At 54.1% G+C, this 23842-nt stretch overlaps 1 protein-coding gene across 6 annotated transcripts in view; it reads left to right on the top strand.

Moving 5' to 3' along the window:
- The window catches only part of LOC119974221 (rho GTPase-activating protein 32-like), a 223389-nt gene that overhangs the window by 120069 nt on the left and 79478 nt on the right, over positions 1-23842 (top strand). For all 6 annotated transcript variants that reach the window (XM_038812981.1, XM_038812977.1, XM_038812979.1 and 3 more), the window contains 4 exons: positions 12051-12135; positions 14282-14368; positions 16514-16651; positions 17440-17532. In XM_038812981.1, the coding sequence (XP_038668909.1) occupies positions 12051-12135; positions 14282-14368; positions 16514-16651; positions 17440-17532 (403 nt within the window). The remainder of the gene's footprint in view (positions 1-12050; positions 12136-14281; positions 14369-16513; positions 16652-17439; positions 17533-23842) is intronic.

Here is a 23842-nt window from a genome sequence, read left to right as displayed (position 1 = left end):
CCAGAACTCCCCAAATCACACTGACCCCCAACTCCCCAAATCACACTGACCCCAACTCCCCAAATCACACTGACCCCCAACTCCCCAAATCACACTAACCCCAACTCCCAAATCACACTAACCCCAACTCCCCAAATCACACACTGGCCCCAACTCCCCAAATCACACTGACCCCCAACTCCCCAAAACACACACTGACCTCCAACTCCCCAAATCACAGTGACCCCGAACTCCCCAAATCACACTGACCCCAACTCCCCAAATCACACTGAACCCCAACTCCCCAACTCACACTGACCCCAACTCCCCAAATCACACACTGACCCCAACTCCCCAAAGCACACACTGACCCCCAACTCCCCAAATCTCACACTGACCCCCAACTCCCCAAATCACACACTGACCCCAAACTCCCCAAATCACACACTGACCCCCAACTCCCCAAATCACACTGACCCCCAACTCCCCAAATCACACTGACCCCAACTCCCCAAATCACACTGAACCCCAACTCCCCAAATCACACTGACCCCAACTCCCCAAATCACACACTGACCCCAACTCCCCAAAGCACACACTGACCCCCAACTCCCCAAATCTCACACTGACCCCCCAACTCCCCAAATCACACCCTGTCCTCTAATAGTGGTTAGCACTGTGGCTTCACAGCACCTGGTTGAGATTCCTGGCTTGAGTCACTGTCTGTACGAAGTCTGCACGTTCTCCCTGTGTCTGCGTGGGTTTCCTCCGGGTGCTCCGGTTTCCTCCCACAAATCCTGAAGCGCTTGTTCGGTGAATTGGACATTCTGAATTCTCCCTCTGTGTACACGAACAGCCGCCGGAATGTGGTGCCTTGGGGCTTTTCACAGTAACTTCATTGCAGTGTTAATGTAAGCCTATTTGTGCCAATAAAGATTATAAAAAATATATTTACCTGATGAGTGCCATGGTCTATCTGTGGCGGAGGCTTCTCCAAGTCCGCAGGGGATGGCCAGAGGCACAGAATCCTGTGGTTGCGGTGATTAACTTTAGCTATGACTACTTACATTGATACATTACAGTTTCCCCTTTTTAAAAATTCCTTCCTTACGTGGTTTGCCGTAGCGATTGTGGTCCCCTGCGTTTCGGTTTTCCCTTTGCTTTCCTTCCCTCTTGTTCAGGTTGTTGTCCACTTGCCACCCCCACCTTTGTGTATCCTGGTTCTCTTGTTGGGCTTGGTTGAGTTCCATGATCTCCCCACCCCACCCCCACACCCTTCCTTCCTTACTGTGTCATGGCTACCCCTTCCTGATCTTTGGCTTCCAAGTTGTTGGTTACAAACAGGTCCTGGAACAACCAAGTGAATGGTTCCCATGATTTGCGGAAGCCCTCCTCTGACCCTCGGATGGCAAATTAATTTCCTCCTTTGGAGAGGTTCTGAGAGCTCAGACAGCTATTCTTCTTTGGGTGGTGCTGCTAACCGCCAGCCAAGCAGGATTCTCCGGCTGGCAATCAGGGAAGCAAAGGCAGGGCGGCACGGTGGCACAGTGGTTAGCATTGCTGCCTACGGCGCTGAGGACCCGGGTTCGAATCCCGGCCCTGGGTCACTGTCCGTGAGGAGTTTGCACATTCTCCCTGTGTCTGCGTGGGTTTCACCCCCACAACCCAAAGATGCGCAGGATAGGTTGATTGGCTACGCTAAATTGCCCCTTAATTGGAAAAAAATAATTGGGTACTCTAAATTTATTAAAAAAAAAGGGAAGCAAAGGCAAGGGCATTGGCCCCATGAAGAGATCTGGCTGGACTGATACCCTGAAGACTGCCATTCTCGGGCACGGCTACACCCTCATCCCCACCACCTTGGACATCGCCTCGGAGAAGGCTGTCTATCCAGCAAGTCTGGGGCAAGACCAGAACATGTGGGCGTGGTTGGCCGGGCCCCCTTGGCACCGTTCACATCTATCCTCCACCTCCGGGAAGAACCTCCCGATTTGGGTTCTGGTTCAGTGGGCTCTGTGTACCACTTTTATCTGCATTAGGCTTAGCCTTGCGCATGTGGAGGTGGAGTTGACCCTGTGCAGTGCTTCACCATAGAGTCCCCACCCTATTTCATACCCCAAATCCTCCTTCCACTTCTCCCTTGTTTCATCTAGGTGAGTTTTGGCCCCTCTTAGCAGCCGCCTGTGCATGTCACCACAGTTCCGTTTGCCTAAGATGTCTGCATCCAGCAGGACCTGTAGCAGTGATCGTCATGGTGTTCGTTGATACGTCCTGTTGTGTTCAGTGTTCGATGTCTAGCAAGAAATCCACTGAACTGCTTGTGACTTGCTCAAACCAGGATCTTTATTAATGCACAATTGGTAAGGTAACGAGCAGATACAGAGCAAGTTATCATGGAGTTTCTTTATACTCCTCTGGAACTGCCCCTATACACGACTGCCCTCATGTACGTCTTACAACTTTCTCCGGATCACCGGATCTGCCCTGGCTTGTATCTGAGGGCCTTGTCACATGACCAGTGTTTCGAGACCAGATGGTGGATCTTCACCGCCACCTGCTGGTTGGAGGTCGCACCACAAACTATTTGCAATATTGTTTTCAGGCATAACACCACATGTCCTTGTTTTCCTTTGTAGAACATTTTTGAGTTGTAGGTACCTAAGTTCATTTCCCCCGTCAATGGTATTTTTCTGTCAGCTCTTCAAGCGTTTAAAAAAAATTAATTTAGAGTAACCAATTAATTTTTTCCAATGAAGGGGCAAATTAATGTGGCCAATCCACCTACCCTGCACGTCTTGCCCATACAAATGCCATAATCAGTGATTTGAAAAAAAAAACCTTGGGGATGTAGATAGGGATGGATCTAAATAGGAAGGGGAACCTGGACGTGTTCATTTTGATTGTCTGCACCCTCCCCGCGAGGGAGAGTGGGAGTTTGTTCCATCTCTGCAGGTCCTTTTTAACAGCTCCTGTCAGCCGGTCAGATTCCACTTGTGGATCCCTTTCTATTTGTGAGCAATTTGGATCCCCAGGTAGCGGAATTTGTATCGGGCCTGTTTAAACGGCCTCCAGCACTGACCTCCCTCTTGCGGGTTCACCTGGAAGATCTCGTTTTTGCTCATGTTGCATTTGTAGCCCGAGAAGGCTCCAAACTCTTTCAAGAGCGCCATGATGCCTTCCATGCTGTTTTATGGGTTCAAGATGTAGAGGAGCAGGCCATCTGCATAGAGCGAGACTCTGTGCTGTCTGACTCCTCTCTGGATCTCTTTCCTGTTTTTTTCTGTTCTGAGCGCGATCGCTAATGGCTCGATGGCTAAGGCGAACAGCAGCTGGGATAAGGGGAATCCCTGCCTCGTGCCCCTGTGCAGCTAGAAGTACTTAAATACGTTTGTCCATACGCTCGCCGTGGGAGCGTTGTACAGGGGTTTCACACAGGCGGTGAACCCTTTTCCGAGCCCAAACAACTCCAGTACCTCTATGAGGTACTTCCATTCGACTCTGTTGAAGGCCTTTCCTGCATCCAGGGAGACGATCACCTCAGGTGTTCAGTCCCCGTATGGGGTCATGATCATGTTCAGCAGGCACCTGATGTTCAAATTAGCTGTCTACCCTTGACAAAGCCTGTCTGATCTTCTGCAACCACCCCAGTCCTCAAGCCTTTTGGCTAGGATCTTGGCCAGTATTTTTGCATCTACGTTTAGCAGCGACATTGGTCTGTATGAACCGCACTCTGTTGGGTCTTTGTCGTTTTTAGGTATTAGTGAGGTTGAGGCTTGTGCTAATAGAGGCGGCAGTGTGCCCCTCGGCAGCGAGTCTGTGAACTTCTCCCGCAGGTGCAGGCCCACTGCTGTCGTGAATCTTTTATAGAGGTCCACCGGGAAACCGCCTGGGCCTGGCGCCTTCCCCACCTACATGGAGCTAATGCTCTCCGTGACCTCTCCCAGCTCTAGCTGTGCTTTCAGGCCCTGTTTCCTGATGTGTTAGGCAGGTTGGTTCGACGTTGACTGCAACTGGATGCAGGGAAGCTAGAAACAAACGTCTGACACCGGAGATGATCCAACACTGTTTTATTTAACTATGGACTGCTGTACATGTTCAGCTGTGGGTTGACACTCTACTAATCCAACTGATGACCTCTTACTGGCTTGACCAGACTTACTAGCTACCGCATGGTGATAGTGCTCACTAACTTGTGCACTCTGACTGTCTCAGTAGCTGGGTCCTGGAAGAGGGAGAGTCTAAATGCCCTGTGGTGTCCTGTCTGGTGATTGGTTGTTCTGTGTTGTGTGTTCATTGGTCACCCTGTGTGTCAATCACTGCCTGTCTGCATCTCATTATATACATGAGTGGATATTATGACATTTTCTATCCTCCCCAACAACTGGCATGTCCAGTCCCTCAAGGAACTGCTTCATCCCCTAGTCCCCTGCTGGGGGCTCCGAGGTGTACAGCCCCTGGTGGAAAGCCTCAAAGGCTTTGTTGACCTTGTCAGGTTCCGCTATTAACTTGCCTCTGCTATCCCTAATTTGTGCGATTTCCCTAGTGAGGCAGCAGGCGGCTGACCTTGTCTCCGTGCTAGAATAGGGTCCCCCGTGCCTGACCTTGTCTCCGTGCTAGAATAGGGTCCCCCGTGCCTGATGGAGTTGGTGCACTGCTCTCTTTGTGCAGAGCAGGTCAAAGTCCATTTGCAGCTTTTTCCTCTCCGCCAGGAGTTCTACGGCCGGGGCCTTGGAGCTTCACTGGCCTCCTTCCAGTTTGGAGTTGACTAGCTGTTGCCTAGCCGCCCTCTCTTCCCTATCCCTTCGTAAGCAATAATTTCACCCCTGATCACAGCCTTCTGCGCTTCCCAGAACGTGGAGGGTGAGACCTCCCCATTCTAGTTATTAAGACCATACTCGTCTATGGCCTGTGATATTTTCTCTCAAATTGCCTTGTCGGCCAGCAGGACTGTGTCCAGCTCCCATGGGTGTCATTGGGCACGGCCTGTCTCCAGCCTCACATCCATATAATGTGGAGCGTGGTTGGAGAATACGATTGCGGAGCATTCCACCCTAACCAGCCCTGGAGGCACCAACTTTCCCACGACAAAAGAAGTCGATCCGTGAATAGACGTTATGTACTTGGGAGAAGAAGGAGAACTCCTTCACCCCTGGGTGGGTGAATCGCTATGGGTCTACCGCCTCCATCTGTTCCATGAAAAGGCTGTGGGTCCCCACCCCCCCAGCGTGGATAATTACCTTGTGGATGCGCCCCTGCGCTCCGGGATTTCCCTTTGTCCAGGGGGCACCCATCATGTCCGCCAACTGTGAGTACGCCACGTGGATGAGTCCTGCACTCCGGGGTTTCCCTTTTTCCAGGGATCTGCCCAAGTGGTTGCTTGCGCATCATTTTGTTCCAAGTTGCCCCATGTGTGGCCTGTTGTAGCCAGTCTAATGCCCTCCATCTTTCTTCTATTTCTCCCTTATGGTGTCTTCTCTCCCCCACCCCGCCTTTTCCTCACCCCCATCCCGCAGCTAAACCTTCCCTTCACCCTGCTTCTTACCCTTGGAAACCCTCTGTGCCCGTTATCTGTTACCCCCCCCCAACAGGCGCCTTCCCCTTTGCAAGGGATGCACTGTAGCCTCTCTTTCCTGCATGAATCCCGGTGCTAGCTACCTTGCTAGTGTGGTGGCCCCCCCCTCTTGGGGTTTGTTGCACTACTTCCCATTGCCCATTCTCTGGGCTCACTATCCGCCATTTCCCTCACCTTACCCTGTGCGTAGCTGAACTCGCTCATCCTTCCCTCTCTTACCGCTCGCGTCTCCAAAACGAGGCGGTGTTCTCCTGCGTAAAGCGGTCGCTGTGACAATGGTCTACTGTTGGCTGTACAGACTAAAAGGGAGAGAACTTTTTTCTTAAAACATTGAGTTATAAGAGTCTCATTCTGCGGGCTCTTCATTGCTGCCCCTGCTGCCGCTTCTCCAGTCCACTCAGTGCGATGAACTTGTCAGCATCCGAGGGACCGTGAAAAAGTGTTCCCTGCCTTGATACATGACCCAGAGCTTGGCTGGGTACAGCATTCCGAATCTCACACCGTTTTTCTGTACAGTGCGACCTTTGCTTTGTTAAATTCGGCCCGGCGCTTGGTCAGGTCAGTCCCAGTGTCCTGTTAGATCCAGATCTTGTGTCCTTCCCAGCTGCAGTTTGTGGTCTGCCTGGCCCAGCGCAGGATTCTTTCCCGGTCTTGGTGCCGGTGCATTTTTACAATTATCGCCTCGGCTGTTCCGGTTTTAGGCTTTGGTCGGAGCGTCCGGTGCGCGCAGTCGATTTCAGGTGGGCTAGGGAAGCTGCACCTTCCCACCAAGTTACCCAGCATCTGGGCCACATAGTCTGTGGGGTTCCTACTTTCGATCCTCTCTTGTCGGCCCACGCTCCGTACGATCTGGCGCTTTGACTGGTTTTCCCGATCCTTAACCTTTCCTCTCAGGTTGCCTTGTGTCATGACCAGTCTTGGCACCTCCTTTTCCAGGGCAATGATCCGGTCGCTCTGGTCAATTGCAGCCCTCTCCAGATCTTTAATTGTTGCCTCCTGGCCTTCTAGTCGCTTTTCGGCTCTGTCTATGGGCCACCTGAATAGCCGGCAGAGCTTCGGCCACCGCACCCTTAACCGCAGCTTCATCTCACCTTGGTGTTCCCTCAACTCTCTTGAGAGGACCATCCTCCATCCATCCCCTAGTGTAGGGGGAGGGCTTTTTGTTCAGCAGGTCAGTTCCTCTCGCTCTGGCGAAGTCTCTGTTTCGCCGCTTTGTGCGTTGGTCGCTTGGCAGATCGCTGTTTGTCCAGGCTTCTTCCACTCCTGGTCTCCACTTGTCCTCTCGAATGGCTGTTCTTCATCACATTTCCTTCTTTCTTCATTTTGTTAGTGGTGTGGGGATGAATTGTATTTTCTGCAGCTGTTTGTCAAGCAAAAAGTACGTATTTTTCAGGTTTGTGGGAAGAGAGCCACCTGAAAATGAATGAAAATCGCTTATTGTCACGAGTAGGCTTCAATGAAGTTACTGTGAAAAGCCCCTAGTCGCCACATTCCGGCGCCTGTTCGGGGAGGCTGGTACGGGAATCGAACCGTGCTGCTGGCCTGCTTTAAAAGCCAGCGATTTAGCAGAGTGAGCTAAACCAGCCCCTAGAATTGTACCTGATGTACAACTTCTCATCACATTCCCATCACCGGAAGTCTAGCGGTTCAACTTACTCTTTAATTAAAAAGCTCAGTTACTTGGACAAACCAGACGAACTAGCATTCGCTACGCTGGTCGATCTGGTCAGCCGTCACCCGATTCCACAGCCCCCGAACAAGGGTCCAATGGTGCTGGTCTCATACGGCTTCACAGGCCCCGACGGAGTCAAATAGGGAGTATTTGGTGCGAGGTCTTGCCGCTCCCTGCGAGTTTGGAACCACCCTGGCTGAGTCCCTGAGGGACTGCTTCATTTGTGGACTGCGGGACCGAGAGACACAGCGAAAGCTGCTGATGGAGACACCCCGACCCTCTAGAGGGCCGTAGACATGGAACATTCCTGAAGAAAGCTGAATGCGGGCTTCAGGAGCTCCAGGACCTAGCGGGACCGCCGGCCACCACTACCGAAAACGAACAGTCAGGGTTATCACAGGGTGGGAGCCATCGTTGGTTACGCAACCACCGCCAAGACTCGCCAGGGAGCGGCCAGGGGTCCAGAAGATGGCCGCCCACATCGACACTGTGGCCAGGAACGAGACTCTGGAGGTCACGTGAAGGAGCCGTTCCCAGGCAACACGCCAGTCATCATCTCCTCCTGAGAGACTGATCACACTTCCCAGAAGACCTGGAGGCTGAGGAGCCACCTCTGCCGCTACACTGTGTCATGGGCCCCAGGACTGCGCCTATCCGGGTGACTGTAGATTAACAGACACCCCATCGAGATGGAGCTCAACTCAGGGGCCCCTGGTCTCTCTCATCAGCTACCGCACGTTCGCAGCAATCTGGACCGGCCTCCAGATGCTGGAACTTAGGGACACAGGAGCCTGGCTAGCCACCTATACTGGGGAACCTTTGGCGATTGAGGACACAGCCCATGTTCCTGTAGTACGCGGAGATCAGTCTGCATGCCTACAAATGGTGGTAGAAAACAGTGCCGGACCTAGCCTATTGGGACGCATTTGGCTGCGACATCTGTGACTGGATTGGCAGTGTGTAAGATAGATGCACCCCCTTGGGCCAGAAGGGGTGCAGGTAGACTTCTGTAGGTATTTTCAGAAGGTTTCGGTACAATAAAGGGCCATGATCAGCGTGGATAAGAAAGCTCAACCCAGGTATTACCACGCCCGCCCTGTGCCATATGCACTTTGACCCAAGGTCGAAGGACCATGAGCTGGACCAGTTGGAACAGTTGGGCATTATCCACCCCATCCATGTCGCAGATTGGGCCGTGCCAGTGCTCCCAGTAATGAAGCCCGACAGGTCAGTGCGACTGTGTGGCGACTTCAATATGACCGTCAACCGAGTGTGTCGTCTCGACTATTACCCGGTTCCTCGAATTAAAGACCTTTATGCCCGGCTCAGTAGGAGCAAGACATTCACGAAGTTGGACATGAGCTATGCCTACCTACAGCTGAGGCTGGACCCAGGGTTGCAGAAGTATGTAACGATCACTCAGCAAATTCTGGATGAGTTTACCCATTTGAAGTTCGGGGTCTCCTCAGCCTGTGCAATATTCCAGCGTGTCATGGAGAACATATTAAGTGGATTGCCAAGGGTGGCCATCTACCTAGACAACATCCTCATTCCCAGAACCTCCTACAGGGAACGCGTCCAGATTCCGCCTCCGGAGTGAGAAGTGTGTTTTTCATGCGCCTGAGGTCACGTATTTGGGCTACCGGGTAGTCAGAAGGGGCCTCCATCCGGTGGAAGACAAGGTACGGTTGATCCATCAGGCCCCATCCCTCGTGACCTGCCAGAACTCTGCTCTTTTTCAGGTCTGGTGGATTATTACGGGAAATTCATTGCCTGGATTGTAACGTCCCACCAACTATTGAAGAAAAGACAGTGATGGGCCTTCCCAAGAGGTAAAATGGCACCTCTTGCTGGACGAGTTACTGGCCCATTTTGACCTATCAAAATCTTTGCTCCTTATGTGCGTTGCCTCGCCGTACTCGGTCGGAATGGTCCTGGCACACCGCATGAGCGACGGCTTGGAGCGGCTGTTAGCTCTGGGTCCCATACACTTGCAGATGCCGAACGGAACTACACGCAAGTGGAAAAGGAAAGTTTGAGGGCAGTACGGTGGCACAGTGGTTGGCATTGCTGCCTCACGGCGCCAAGGTCCCAGGTTCGATCTTTAAAAAAAATAAATTTTAATTTAAAAGGAAAGTTTGGTCATTGTATTCGCGGTGAGAAAATTGCACCAATATGTTTATTTTTTAAAATAAATTTAGAGTATCCAATTATTTTTTTTTCCCATTAAGGGGTAATTTATCGTGGCCAACCCACCTAACCTGCACAGCTTTGGGTTGTGGGGGTGAAACCCAAGCAAACACGGGGGGGAATTTGTCAACTCCACACGGATAGTGACCCAGAGCCAAGATCGAACCCGGTTCCTCGGCGCCATGAGACAGCAGTGCTAACCACTGTGCCACCCTCACCAATACGTTTATGGATGCACATTCACGATATTCACAGACCACAAGCCCCTGTTGGGGTTGTTTAAAGAAATCTGAGTGATCCTGTCGATTGCATCTGCCCATGTCCAGCGAGAAGTGTTGCAACTCACTGCTTACGAATATAGCCTGGATTATCGTTCAGGCACAGGAACAAGAGTTCTGCATGCTGACGCCCCGCTCCACAAAGCCACGGCTGCGGTACTGATAACCACCCTCCGCTTCTTAGACACCCTGCCAGTAACGGTAGCCCGCATAAAAGAGTGGACCCAGGGCAGCACGGTGGCGCAGTGGGTTAGCACTGCAGCCTCATAGCGCCGAGGTCCCAGGTTCTATCCCGGCTCTGGGTCACTGTCCGTGTGGAGTTTGCACATTCTCCCCGTGTTTACGTGGGTTTCACCCCCGCAACCCAAAGATGTGCAGAGTAGGTGGATTGGCCACGCTAAATTGTCCCTTAATTGGAAAAAATTAATTGGGTACCCTAAATTTATTTAAAAACATAAATAAAAGAGTGGACCCAGACAGACAGGTCTGGCACATGGCCCAGTACAGGGTCCGGCATGGGGTGCTGCCGAATGAACTGGAGACCTACACCTCAAAGCTGCTGGAGATGAGCGTCGAAGACAGCGTCCTCTTGTGGGGGACACGAGTGGTCGTGCCCAACCAGGGTCGCGCATCTTGGTTGATCGACCTCCGCAATGGACACCCGCGTTGGCTAAGGTGGCTAATGCTGGCTCGCAGTTATATTTAGTGGCCCAGATTAGACTCCAAGATCGAGAAAGTGGCCCACAATTGTGCTCAGTGCCAGGAGCGCTAAAAAGCCCCACTGGCAGCCCTGGGAGTGGACCGGGAAACCATGGTCATAGGTCCACATAGGCTTTGCTGGTGCGTTCCAGGAGGCCACGTTCCTCATACTGGTGGACATCCATTCTAAGTGGCTGGAGGTACACCGGGTTCCCACTGTAGCCACATTAGCCACCATAGACAGACTGCAGAAGATCTTCAACACCCACATTTTGTCCGGAAGTTCTGGTATCCGACAACGGAACGGTGTTCGCCAGCCAGGAGTTTGAATTGTTTATGGCTGTGAACGGCATCTGACATGTCCGTACTGTCCTGTACTACCCACCCTCAAACGGGTTGGCCGGACGAGTGGTCCAAACCTTCAAGCGGGTCATGAATAAGATGCCCGCAGGACCCTGGGATCCGCAATTGCCGCGTTTCCTTTTCAGTTACTGTACAACGCCGCATGCCACGACCGGATTCGCCAGCGGAACTACTCATGGGCGACGACTCAGTCTTGTCCTCCCTGACGTCTAGGCACGTATCCATCAGCGCCATGGCCGCTCGATAAGAGACTCACGCCGGGGCCCACAGAACCACACCTTTGAGACAGGCGAAGCAGTCTATGTCCACAATTTCAGGACGGGAGCCACATGGATCCCTGCTGTGGTCGTCCACACAACAGGACCAGCATTCTACATGGTGTGGACCCAGGAAAATGAGCCACACTGCCACCTGGATCACGGTGACCAAGAGCCGCCGGAGACCCCACTAATGATCATGGCGCCGTCCCCTGTGCAGCCCAGGAGGATCCCCGAGACCCTGTCAAGGTTAGGCTCCCACTCACTAAATCAAGAAGCCGAGGTAACCAGCGCACCCGGGGGTCTATCCAGCGACGATGATAACAGTGATGGAGGATCTGACATGGACACGGCCGCCAGACAACCACGTACCGGGGCCGATAGCACCGACCAGCTCACCAGCCGAAAAACTCCAGCATCATCACTCTGCGTGGAAACGGCCATCGCCAGTGCGCTGCACGCCTCCAGCACCTGTGGACCCCCGCCACCTACCCAAGCGATTGAGGGATTCACCACCGGAAGTCATGGACATTCCTCCAGACATGGGATGGAGGGGGGTTACGACCCGTGAACGGGTCAGAACCTACATTATGTCAGATTCCCCTCCTACACCTTGACATATGAACTCTAAGGGCAATTTAGCATGGCCGATCCACCTAACCTGCACATCTTTGGACTATGGGAGGAAACCGGAGCACCCGGAGGAAACCCACACAGACACAGGGAGAAGGTGCACACTACCACAGACGGTGACCCAGCGGGGAATCAAACCTGGGACCCTGGAGCTGTGAGGCAACTATGCTAACCACTGTGCTACTGTCTATCACTCTCTCTCTGCCTATCTCTCTCCGTCTGTCTATCTGTCTCTCTCTCTCTGTCTATCCCTCTCTCTCTATCTCCCTCTCTCTTTGTCTATCTCTCTTCTCCCTCTCTGTCTATCCCTCTATCTCTATCTCCCTCTCTCTCTGTCTCTCCATTCTGCCCTCTTTCTGTCTGTCTGCTTCTCTCTCGCCCGTTAAACATATTTTTCTATTTTTCAGACCCTCCATTGTTAAAGGTCATTTCCCGAAGTTGGCTGAATGTGCTCACTTCCACTATGAGTATGTGGATTTCCAGACCGTGCAGGTAAGCCCCTCCCCCAACCCCACCCTCCCTCCCACCACATGCTCTCCTCTCTTCCCCCTCCCTGCTCCTACAACCCCAACCCCACACTTGCCTCATCAATTACCCCGTCCCCAATCCCACCCCAACCACCGTCCCCTCCCATTCCCCAATCCCACATCCACTGCCTCTTCAATCACACATCCACCCCTAACCTCAACCCCACCCCCTCCCCTCTCCCCATCCGCAATTCCACACGCACCCCCTTCTCCTCCCCACTCCCCTTTCCCAACCCCACCCTCCCCCTCCCTCCACAACCCCACCCCTCCTACTCCACAACCCCACATGCACTCCCTCCCCAATCCCATATCCACCTTTTCCCACCCCCAACCCTCCCCTTCATTATCCCACAGCCGCCCGCTACCCAATTCCACCCCATCCCCACCCTCCCCCCCTTCACTCTCACATCCCCAACCCCACATCCACCCCCTCCCCTTTTCCTATCCCCAGGGTGATGGGCGTCTCAGGGTAGTGTTGGGGTCTGGGGGAGGTGAGGAGGGTCTTGGAAAGGCGGTGCCGGTCTTGGGAAGGTGGTGGGGGTCTCTGGGAGGTGATGCGGTCTCAGGGAGGAGGTGGGATCTGGGAAAGGTGGTGGGGCTCTTGAGCTGGTGGTGGGGGTCTGGGGAAGGTGATGGGAGTCTCGGGGAAGTGATGGGGTCTCGGGGAGGTGATGGGGGTCTCGGGAAGATGATGAGGGTAGGGCTGGTAGTGGGGGTCTGAGGGAGGTGGTGGGGGTTTCGGGGAGGATGTCGGGGTCTGGGAGAGGTGGTGGTGGTCTTGGGCTGGTGGTGGGGGGGTCTGAGGGAGGTGGTGGGGGTCTCGGGGAGGTGGTCGGGGTCTGAGAGATGTGGTGGTGGTGGTCTTGGGCTGGTGGTGGGGGTCTCAGGGAGGTGGTGGGGGTCTCGGGGAGGTGGTCAGGGTCTGGGAGATGTGGTGATGGTCACGGGCTGGTGGTGGGGGTCTCAGGGAAGTGGTGGCTTAGGGAGGTGGTGGGGGCCTCGGGGAGGTGGTGGAGGTCTCTGGGAGGTGATGGGGGTTTTGGGGAGGTGGTGGGGTCTCGGATAGGTGATGGTGTCTCGGGGAGGTGGTGGGGGTCTCAGGGACGTGATGGGGGTCTCAGAGAGGTGGTGGGGTCTTGGCAAAGTGGTGGGGTCTTGGAGAGGTGGTGGGGGTTTTGGGGTGGTGGTCTTGGGTAGGTGGTCGGGGTCTGGGAGAGGTGGTGGGGTCTCTGGGAGGTGATGGGGGTCTTGGGGAGGTGGTGGGGTGTCGGAGAGGTGGTGGGGTTTATGGGGAGGTGGTGGTGGTCTCAGGCTGGTGGTGGGGGCCTTGGGGTGGTGGTGGGGGTCTCGGTCTGGGGGAGGTGTTGGGGGTCTGGGGGAGGTGGTAGTGGTGGCGGTCTCGGGGAGGTGGTGGGGGTCTCAGGCTGGTGGTGGGGGTCTGAGGGAGGTGGTGAGGGTCTCGGGGAGGTGGCAGCAGTCTTCGTCTGGGGGTGGTGGTCTCGGGCTGGTGGTGGGGGTCTGAGGGAGGTGGTGAGGGTCTCGGGGAGGTGGCAGCAGTCTCCGTCTGGGGGTGGTGGTGGTGGTCTCGGGCTGGTGGTGGGGCCTGTGGGAGGTGGTGGGGGGTCTCGGTCTGGGGGAGGTGGTCTGGGTCTCGGGGAGGTGGTGGTGGTCGCAGGCTGGTGATGGGAGTCGGAGGGAGGTGGTGAGGTTCTTGGGGAGGTGGTCGGGGTCTGGGAGAGGTGGTGGGGGTTTTGGACAGGTGGTGAGATTTGGGAGAGAGTGCGGGTCTCGGGATGGTGGTGGGGGCCTTGGGGAGGTGGTGGAGGTCACGGGGAGGTGGTGGGGTCTCGGAGAGGTGGTGGGGGTTTTGGGGAGGTGGTGGTGGTGTTGGGCTGGTGGTGGGGGTCAGAGGGAGGTGGTGGGGGTCTCTGGGAGGTGGTGGGGTCTCAGAGAGGTGGTGGGGGTTTTGGGGAGGTGGTGGGGGTCTCGGGCTAGTGGTGGGGGTCAGAGGGAGGTGGTTGGGGTCTCAGGGATGTGGCAGCAGGTCGGGTTGATTGTGAGGGTCTTGGGGTCTCTGTTTCATTCTAACTCTCTCCCTCTTGCTCCCACAGTTGGCTCTGGCCTCCCAGCCGGCCGATACTAGTCAGAACGGGCTAACGGTGAAAGAACCCATATTCCTCATTCAGGTCCTGTGCCAGGTACTGAGGCCAAGTCATTGAGCAGGTGGAAGGGAGCGACACAAAGGGAAGAAGAGGGTGGGAAGGAGAGGGGGTGAGTGAAAGGGAGGGAGAGAGAAGGTGTGAGAGGGGAGGGAAGGTTGAACAAGAAAACGGGGGCGGATGGAGGGAGAGTGATGATGGGAGTGAAGGAGGGAAAGGGTTGAGAGAGGAGGAGGAAGGGGCGATGGATGGAAGGAATGGGCATCAGGGGGATGGGGCGGGTGTCGGGGTTGGACAGTGAGTCAGAGGGAGAGGAGTAGGGTGTGAGGGTTTTGAGGTGAGGGTCATAGGAAGAATGTGTGTGGATTGAGAAGATGAGGATCAGAGAGGGAGGGGAATGTTGAGGAGATGAGGGTCAAAGGGGAGGGGGAGGGTGTGCGGGGTGAGCAGGTGAGGGTCAGGGGGAGGGGAGGTTGTGAGGATTGGGGAGGTGGAGATCAGAGGAGGAGGGGGAGGGTCTGAGGGTTGAGGATGGGAGGGTCAGAGGGGGAGGGTCTGAAGGTTGGGGAGGTGAGGGTGTGAAGGTTGAGGAGGTGAGGGTGTGAAGGTTGAGGAGGTGAGGGTCAGTGGGGAGGGGGTGGGTTTGAAGGTTGAGGTGGAGGTCAGGAGGAGGTGATGTCAGAGGGCAAGGATGTGATGTTTGGGTATGTGAGGATCAGAGGGGGAGGAGGAGTTTCTGAGGGTTTATGAGGTGAGGGTCAGAGGGGAGAGGGTGTGAGGTTTGGGGAGGTGAGGATCAGAGGGGGAGAGGGAGGATATGAGGGTGGGGGAGGTGAGGGTAATATGACGAGGGGAGAATGTGAGGTTTGCGGAGGTTAGGGTCAGAGGGCCAGTTGGAGTGGGAGGGAATGGCCGTGTGGGACAGAGGGGAGCAGGCAGAGAGGTCTGAGTTCGGGTCAGGGTGTATCACCATATTGATTGGTTTGATTGTGATCCCAATTTCCAACTCCAGGTCTCCTCCGATTGCTTTTTGTCTCATTCCCTCCATCCTCTATCAACTACCTTCACCTCCACTCCCTCTCACTTCCACATTGCCTATCTCACTCCTCTCCCCTCTCTTCACTCTCACTCTCTACCCACCCCATCACTCTCTCGCCTCCAACTCTCTCTGCTCCCCCTCACTCTCTCTCACCCTCGCTCCCTCCACCTCCGCTCCCTTTCACCTCCACGTCGCCAAACTTTCCCCTCTCTCCTCTCTTCACCCTCAGTCTCCACCCTCCTCCTCACTCTCTTTCCTCCTAATTTCTCTGCTCTCACTGTCTCTCACCGTCCCTCCCTCCTCCTCTGTTCCCTCTCACCTCCGTATGGCTTATCTCCTCTCTCTCCACCCTCTTTCAACCTTTTACCTCAATCACCCCCTCACTCCCTCCTCCCCTCACTCTCTCCTACCCTCACTCTCTAACCTTCCTCTCTCTCCCCTACTTCTCTCCATCTTTCACGCCTCCCTCTTCACTCCTCCCTCTCACTCTTCTTCACTCCCTCCTCCTTGCTCTTTAACCTCCTCCTCTCTTCCTGCTCTCTTTTCCCCCACAGTCTCTCGCTGTCTCTCTTTCTCGGTCGCTCATTCTCTCCCCCTCTATCTCTCTTCCCTCTCTCTCTCCCCCTCACGTCTCACTCTCTCACTCCCATTCTTACTATCATCCCCCTCTCTCTCACTCCTTACTTTTACACTCTCTCTCCCTCTCCCCACTCACTTTCTCTTTCCCCTCTCTCCGGGTCACTGTCTGTGCGGAGTCTGCACGTTCTCCCCATGTCTGCGTGGGTTTCCTCCGGGTGCTCCGGTTTCCTCCCACAGTCCAAAGATGTGCAGGTTAGGTGGATTGGCCATGATAAAATTGCCCTTAGTGACCAAAAAGGTTAGATTGGGTTATTGGGTTACAGGGATAGGGTGGAAGTGAGGGTTTAAGTGGGTCAGTGCAGATTCGATGGGCCGAATGGCCTCCTTCTGCACTGTATGTTTTATGTTCTTCCCTCTCGGCTCTTTCTCTCCTCCCATCTCTCTCCTGCCCCTCTCTCTATCTGTCATCCACCACATTCACTCTTTCCCCCCATTTGCCTCTTCCTCTCCCACCCTTTCTCTTGATTCCAGTCCTGTGTAACAATACCCTCATTTATCCCTGACAGGGGAAGGGATGGTTGGTGCGACGGAGCTATGAGGATTTTCAGTCATTGGACTCGCATCTTCACCAGTGCATCTTTGATCGAAGATTTTCCCTGCTTCCCGAAATCCCAACATTTAACATACTGGACAATAACACAGAGGTAAAAATGTTAGATTCCAGTCCAAACTTTCATACCCCAGTGACAGTCAGTGTGTGTGGAACCCGTACCCCAGCGAGAGTCAGTGTGTGTGGAACCCGTACCCCAGTGAGAGTCAGTGTGTGTGGAACCTGTATCCCAGTGAGAGTCAGTGTGTGTGGAACCCATACCCCAGTGAGAGTCAGTGTGTGTGGAACCTGTATCTCAATGAGAGTCAGTGTGTGGAACCCGTACCCCAGTGAGAGTCAGTGTGTGTGGAACCTGTACCCCAGTGAGAGTCAGTGTGTGTGGAACCTGTATCTCAATGAGAGTCAGTGTGTGGAACCCGTACCCCAGTGAGAGTCAGCGTGTGTGGAACCCTTACCCCAGTGAGAGTCAGTGTGTGTGGAACCCGTACCCCAGTGAGAGTCAGTGTGTGTGGAACCTGTATCTCAATGAGAGTCAGTGTGTGGAACCCGTACCCCAGTGAGAGTCAGTGTGTGTGGAACCTGTACCCCAGTGAGAGTCAGTGTGTGTGGAACCTGTACCCCAGTGAGGGTCAGCGTGTGTGGAACCCGTACCCCAGTGAGGGTCAGTGTGTGTGGAACCTGTACCCCAGTGAGAGTCAGTGTGTGTGACCCATACCCCAGTGAGAGTCAGTGTGTGTGGAACCTGTACCCCAGTGAGAGTCAGTGTCAGTGGAACCCGTACCCCAGTGAGAGTCAGTGTGTGTGGAACCCATATCCCTTGATGCGTTGAGGAATTTTAAGGTTCAAGTGGTAATTGCTGTGTTTGTTCCTCCCTCACCGCAGCTCATTCACAATCTATTAACGGAATACCTGAGCAGACTTACGGCCATTGCCGATAACAAAATCAACTGTGGCCCTGTCCTCACGTGGATGGAGGTGAGTGTCTGAGAGATGCATCATTTCACTGCACTGTCTGAAGTCAGTATTGAGGGAGCACTGCACAGTCAGAGGGTCAGTACTGAGGGAGTGCTGCACAGTCAGAAGGTCAGTACTGAGGGAGTGCTGCACAGTCAGAGGGTCAGTACTGAGGGAGTGCTGCACTTTCAGAGAGTCAGTACTGAGGGAGTGCTGCATTGTCGGAGGGTCAGTACTGAGGGAGTGCTGCACTGTCAGAGGGTCAGTACTGGGGGAGTGCTGCACTGTCAGAGGATCAGCACTGAGGGAGCACTGCACTGTAGAGGGTCACTACTGAGGGAGTGCTGCACAGTCAGAGGGTCAGTACTGAGGGAGTGCTGCACTGTCAGAGGGTCAGTACAGAGGGAGTGCTGCACTGTCAGAGGATCAGTACTGAGGGAGTGCTGCACTGTCAGAGGGTCAGTACTGAGGGACTACTGCACTGTCAGAGTGTCAGTTCTATGGGAGCACTGCACTGTCAGTGGGTCAGTACTGAGGGAGTGCTACACTGTCACAGAGTCAGTACTGAGGAAGCACTGCACTGTCAGAGGGCCAGTACTGAGAGAGTGCTGCTCTGTCAGAGGGCTAGTTCTGAGGGAGTGCTGCATTGTCGGAGGGTCAGTACTGAGGGAGTGCTGCACTGTCAGAGGGTCAGTACTGAGGGAGTGCTGCACAGTCAGAGGGTCAGTACTGAGGGAGTGCTGCACTGTCAGAGGGTCAGTACTGAGGGAGTGCTGCACTGTCAGAGGATCAGTACTGAGGGAGTGCTGCACTGTCAGAGGGTCAGTACTGAGGGACTGCTGCACTGTCAGAGGGTCAGTACTGAGGGAGCACTGCACTATCAGAGGTCAGTACTGAGGAAGCACTGCACTGTCAGTGGGTCAGTACTGAGGGAGTGCTGCACTATCAGAGGTTAGTACAGAGGGAGTGCTGCACTGCCAGAGGGTCGGTACTGAGGGAGTGCTGCACTGTCACAGGGCTAGGTCTGAGGGAGTGCTGCATTGTCGGAGGGTCAGTACTGAGGGAGTGCTGCACTGTCAGAGGGTCAGTACTGAGGGAGTGCTGCACTGTCAGAGGGTCAGCACTGAGGGAGTGCTGCTCTGTCAGAGGGTCAGTACTGAGGGAGTGCTGCACTGTCAGAGGGTCAGTACTGAGGGAGTGCTGCATTGTCAGAGGGTCAGTACTGAGGGAGCACTGCACTGTCAGTGGGTCAGTACTGAGGGAGTGCTGCACTGTCACAGGGTCAGTACTGAGGAAGCACTGCACTGTCAGAGGGCCAGTACTGAGAGAGTGCTGCTCTGTCAGAGGGCTAGTTCTGAGGGAGTGCTGCATTGTCGGAGGGTCAGTACTGAGGGAGTGCTGCACAGTCAGAGGGTCAGTACTGAGGGAGTGCTGCACAGTCAGAGGGTCAGTACTGAGGGAGTGCTGCACTGTCAGAGGGTCAGTACTGAGGGAGTGCTGCACTGTCAGAGGATCAGTACTGAGGGAGTGCTGCACTGTCAGAGGGTCAGTACTGAGGGACTGCTGCACTGTCAGAGGGTCAGTACTGAGGGAGCACTGCACTGTCAGTGGGTCAGTACTGAGGGAGTGCAGCACTGTGAGAGGGTCAGTACTGAGGGAGTGCTGCACTATCAGAGGTCAGTACAGAGGGAGTGCTGCACTGCCAGAGGGTCGGTACTGAGGGAGTGCTGCACTGTCAGAGGGCTAGGTCTGAGGGAGTGCTGCATTGTCGGAGGGTCAGTACTGAGGGAGTGCTGCACTGTCAGAGGGTCAGTACTGAGGGAGTGCTGCACTGTCAGAGGGTCAGTACTGAGGGAGTGCTGCTCTGTCAGAGGGTCAGTACTGAGGGAGTGCTGCACTGTCAGAGGGTCAGTACTGAGGGAGTGCTGCACTGTCAGAGGGTCAGTACTGAGGGCGTGCTGCACTGTCAGAGGGTCAGTACTGAGGGAGTGCTGCACTGTCAGAGGGTCAGTACTGAGGGAGTGCTGCTCTGTCAGAGGGTCAGTACTGAGGGAGTGCTGCATTGTCAGAGGGTCAGTACTGAGGGAGCACTGCACTGTCAGTGGGTCAGTACTGAGGGAGTGCTGCACTGTCAGAGGGTCAGTACTGAGGGAGTGCTGCTCTGTCAGAGGGTCAGTACTGAGGGAGTGCTGCATTGTCAGAGGGTCAGTACTGAGGGAGCACTGCACTGTCAGTGGGTCAGTACTGAGGGAGTGCTGCACTGTCAGAGGGTCAGTACTGAGGGAGCACTGCACTGTCAGTGGGTCAGTACTGAGGGAGTGCTGCACTGTCAGAGGGTCAATACTGAGGGAGTGCTGCGCTATCAGAGGTCAGTACAGAGGGAGTGCTGCACTGCCAGAGGGTCGGTACTGAGGGAGTGCTGCACTGTCAGAGGGCTTGTTCTGAGGGAGTGCTGCATTGTCGGAGGGTCAGTACTGAGGGGGTGCTGCACTGTCAGAGGGTCAGTACTGAGGGAGTGCTGCACTGTCAGAGGGTCAGTACTGAGGGAGTGCTGCTCTGTCAGAGGGTCAGTACTGAGGGAGTGCTGCATTGTCAGAGGGTCAGTACTGAGGGAGTGCTGCACTGTCAGAGGGTCAGTACTGAGCTTATGCTGCACTGTCAGAGGGTCAGTACTGAGGGAGTGCTGCACTGTCAGAGGGTCAGTACTGAGCTTATGCTGCACTGTCAGAGGGTCAGGACTGAGGGAGTGCTGCACTGTCAGAGGGTCAGTACTGAGGGAGTGCTGCACTATCAGAGGTCAGTACTGAGGAAGCACTGCACTGTCAGTGGGTCAGTACTGAGGGAGTGCTGCACTGTCGGAGGGTCAGTACTGAGGGAGCGCTGCACTGTCAGAGGCTCAGTACTGAGGGAGTGCTGCACTGTCAGAGGGTCAGTACTGAGGGAGTGCTGCACTGTCAGAGGGTCAGTACTGAGGGAGTGCTGCACTGTCAGTGTGAATAATGAGAGCACACCAGTGACCTGGGGCCAATATTTATCCCTCATTTCTTATGGGCCTGCGTTTAGAAAACTCCGAAGTATATTGAAGTGTTCACCTGACCTACATTTGTTTATTGAATTTGACTAGGATGAGAACAAGAGCCTGCTTTTCAGGTGTTATTCAACATTCTTCGGTGCTTTTATTCAAAAAACAAGCTTTATTCTATGAATTTAGTTAACATTTGTATAAACACACACAGTAAGAATTTTTACCAACTACAAACATGAGGACCCCACACAGCTTCGCTCCTTCTGTCTCTCTCTTTACGTTTCACCTTCTTCCTCTTTCTCTTTCCTTTTCTACTTATCCCTGCATCTCTCTCTCCAACTCATTATCTGTCTCGCTCTCTCTCACTCCGTCTGTGTCTTTCCCTGTCTGTGTGTCTCTCTCTCTGTCTGTATGTCTCTGTCTCTCTCGCTCTCTCACTCTCTCTTCCTCTGTCTCTCTTTCTCTGTCTCTCTATCTATCTATCTTCTCTCCCTCTGTCTCTCTATCTCCCTCTGTTTCTCTCTCTCCCTCTGTGTTCTTACGATCCTGGACCAGATCTCAACAGTGACTGGAATACTGGACTGAAACCCCAATATTTAATTTAGGTTATAAGAGGGCAGCACGATGGCGCAGTGGTTAGCATTGTTGCCTACGGCGCTGTGGACCCGGGTTCGAATCCCGGCCCTGGGTGACTGTCATAGAACATAGAACAGTACAGCACAGAACAGGCCCTTCGGCCCTCGATGTTGTGCCGAACAATGATCACCCCACTGCACTGTCAGTGTGTCTGTGTGGGGTTTGCACATTCTCCCCGTGTCTGCGTGGGTCTCACCCCCACAACCCAAAGATGTGCAGGATAAGTGGATTGGCCACACTAAATTGCCCCTTAACTGGAAAAAAATAATTGGGTATTCTAAATTTAAAAAAATACATTAAAAAAAAAATATTTAGGTTATAGACTGTGAGGAAAGCATACTTCACTCGAGGAATGATTCCACACAAATAAAAATATGGTATCTTAAAACAAATGTCATTACTAACACGGTATTACTAACATCATTACTAGCATCATAAATAAAGTAGCTTACAATTACCAGTTAAACAATGCTTACCAATAAAATGAAACCCTCCTAACTGCTATCTTTTATCTCCATTCAAGCAAAACCCTTCACAGGTCAAAATCCACTTTTAAATACAGTTAGCAAACACAGGAATACTTGGAAAATATTGGATAGAGATATTTTGAGACGGTTTTGAAGAGGGAGACCTGGGGCGGAATTCTCCGCTCCCGCGATAAATCGGGAAGGCCGTCGTGAACTCGGCCGAGTTTCACGACAGCCTCGGAGGCCGCTCCTCTCACCTTATTCACCCCCACCCGGGGGGCTAGGAGCGGCGCTCCGTAACTCTCGGCCGCCGGGCCTCGACGCTTGCGTCAAGGCGGCGCGCTGAGAATGATGCGACGGCGACGCCTATGTGACGTCAGCCACGCATGCGCAGGTTGGCCGGCTCCAACCCGCGCATGCGCGGCTGACGTCACGATGGCTGACGGCTCCAACCCGCGCATGCGCGGTTGCCGTCTTCCCCTCCACTGCCCCGCAAGACGTGGCGGCTTGATCTTGCGGGGCGGCGGAGGGGAAAGAGTGCGTCGCTTTGAGATGCCGGCCGACGATCGGTGGGCACCGATCGTGAGCCAGTCCCCTCCTGAGCACGGCCGTGGTGCTCACTCCCCTCTACGCCCCCCACAAGCTTCAAACAGCACTTTGGCGCCCATATTCACGACGGCAGCGACCAGGTGTGGTTGCCGCCGTCGTGAGCCGGTCGGGAACGTCAGGCCGCTCGGCCCATCCGGGCTGGAGAGTCGCCTGTCGGCGTGAAAAACGGCGAGCAGCGATTCATCCGAGCGGGGGGTGGGAGAATTGCGGGGGATGCCAGGGGGGCGTGTCGTGAGTCGCCCGGCCCTCCCACGATTCTCCCACCCAGCGTGGGGAGCGGAGAATTCCGCCCCTGAAACCTTTCAGAATAATGCAGAATCTCTGGCTGTATTCTTCAGAAACTGTTTCTCAGCTCACCTTCAGGGAGCATCAGCACTGGCATTTTCCCCGTGCTGAGGGAGTGTGTGTGTGAGGGAGAGCATGTCTCTCTCTCTCTGTCTGCCTCTCTTTGTCTCTCTCTCTCTTTCTGAAACTCTGTTCCTCTCTCTCTGTGTCTCTCTCTGTTTCTCGCTCTCTCTTTCACGCTCTGTCTCTCTCTCTCTCTGTCTGCCTCTCTTTGTCTCTCTCTCTCTCTGCCTCTCTTTCTGAAACTCTGTTCCTCTCTCTGTGTGTCTCTCTCTGCTTATCGCTCTCTCTTTCACGCTCTGTCTGTCTCTCTCTCTCGCTCTATCTCCCTCGGTCTCTCCTTCTCTCTGTCTCTCGATCTGTCTCTCTCTGACTCTCTGTCTCTCTCGGTCCTCTCTGTCACATTCTCTCTATCACTCCCTCTGTCACTCTATCTCAGTCTTGCTCTCTCTCTCTCCTTCTCGTTTTCTCTGACTCTTTGTCTCTCTGTCTCTGAATCTCTGCATCTCTGTCTCTCTCTCTCTTTCTCTCTCTCTCTCTCTGTCTGTCTTTGTCTGATTCTCTCTTTGTCTCTCTCTCCCTGTCCCCCTCTCTGACTGTGTGTGTGTGTGTTCCTCTCTCTCTCTTTATCTCTCGGTTTCTCTCTGTGCCTCCCTCTCTCTCTGTTTCTCTCTATTCCTCTTGTTCACTCTTCCTTCACTCTTGTTCACTGTCTTCTCTGTGTCTCTCTGTCTTCTCTCAGTCTCTCTTTGTCTGTCTGTGTGTGTCTCTCTCTCTCTACCCCTTTCTCTCTCTGTCTCCCTCTCTGTTATTCTCTATGTCTCTCTCTATCTGTCTGTCCCTCTGTATCTCTTTGTCCCTCTCTCTCACTGTGCACCTCCTTCTGTCTCGGTCTCTCTCTGTGTCTCTCTTGCTCTCTCTCTTGCAGTCTCTCTCTCTCCCTCTCTCCCTCTGTCTCTCTCCCTCTGTCTTGGTTTCTCTCGCACTGTGTCTCTCTCTTTCTCTCTGTTCTTCACAGTGCCTCTCTCTGTCTCTCTGTCCTTCTCTCTGTCTCTCTCTCTGTCCTTCTCTCTGTCTGTCTCTCTGTCCTTCTCTCTGTCTCTCTGTCCTTCTCTCTGTCTCTCTCTCTGTCCTTCTCTCTGTCTCTCTCTGTGTCTCTCTGTCCTTCTCTCTGTCTCTCTCTGTGTGCCTGTATCTCTCTGCCTCTGTCTCCCTCTCTGTCTCTCACTTTCTCGTGTCTGTATTGAGT

The sequence above is a fragment of the Scyliorhinus canicula genome, chromosome 12 (genome assembly GCF_902713615.1).
Source record: "Scyliorhinus canicula chromosome 12, sScyCan1.1, whole genome shotgun sequence".
NCBI classification, from domain to species: domain Eukaryota; kingdom Metazoa; phylum Chordata; class Chondrichthyes; order Carcharhiniformes; family Scyliorhinidae; genus Scyliorhinus; species Scyliorhinus canicula.
Note: the sequence above shows the minus strand (reverse complement) of the source record. Positions and strands in the feature narration are given on the sequence as shown.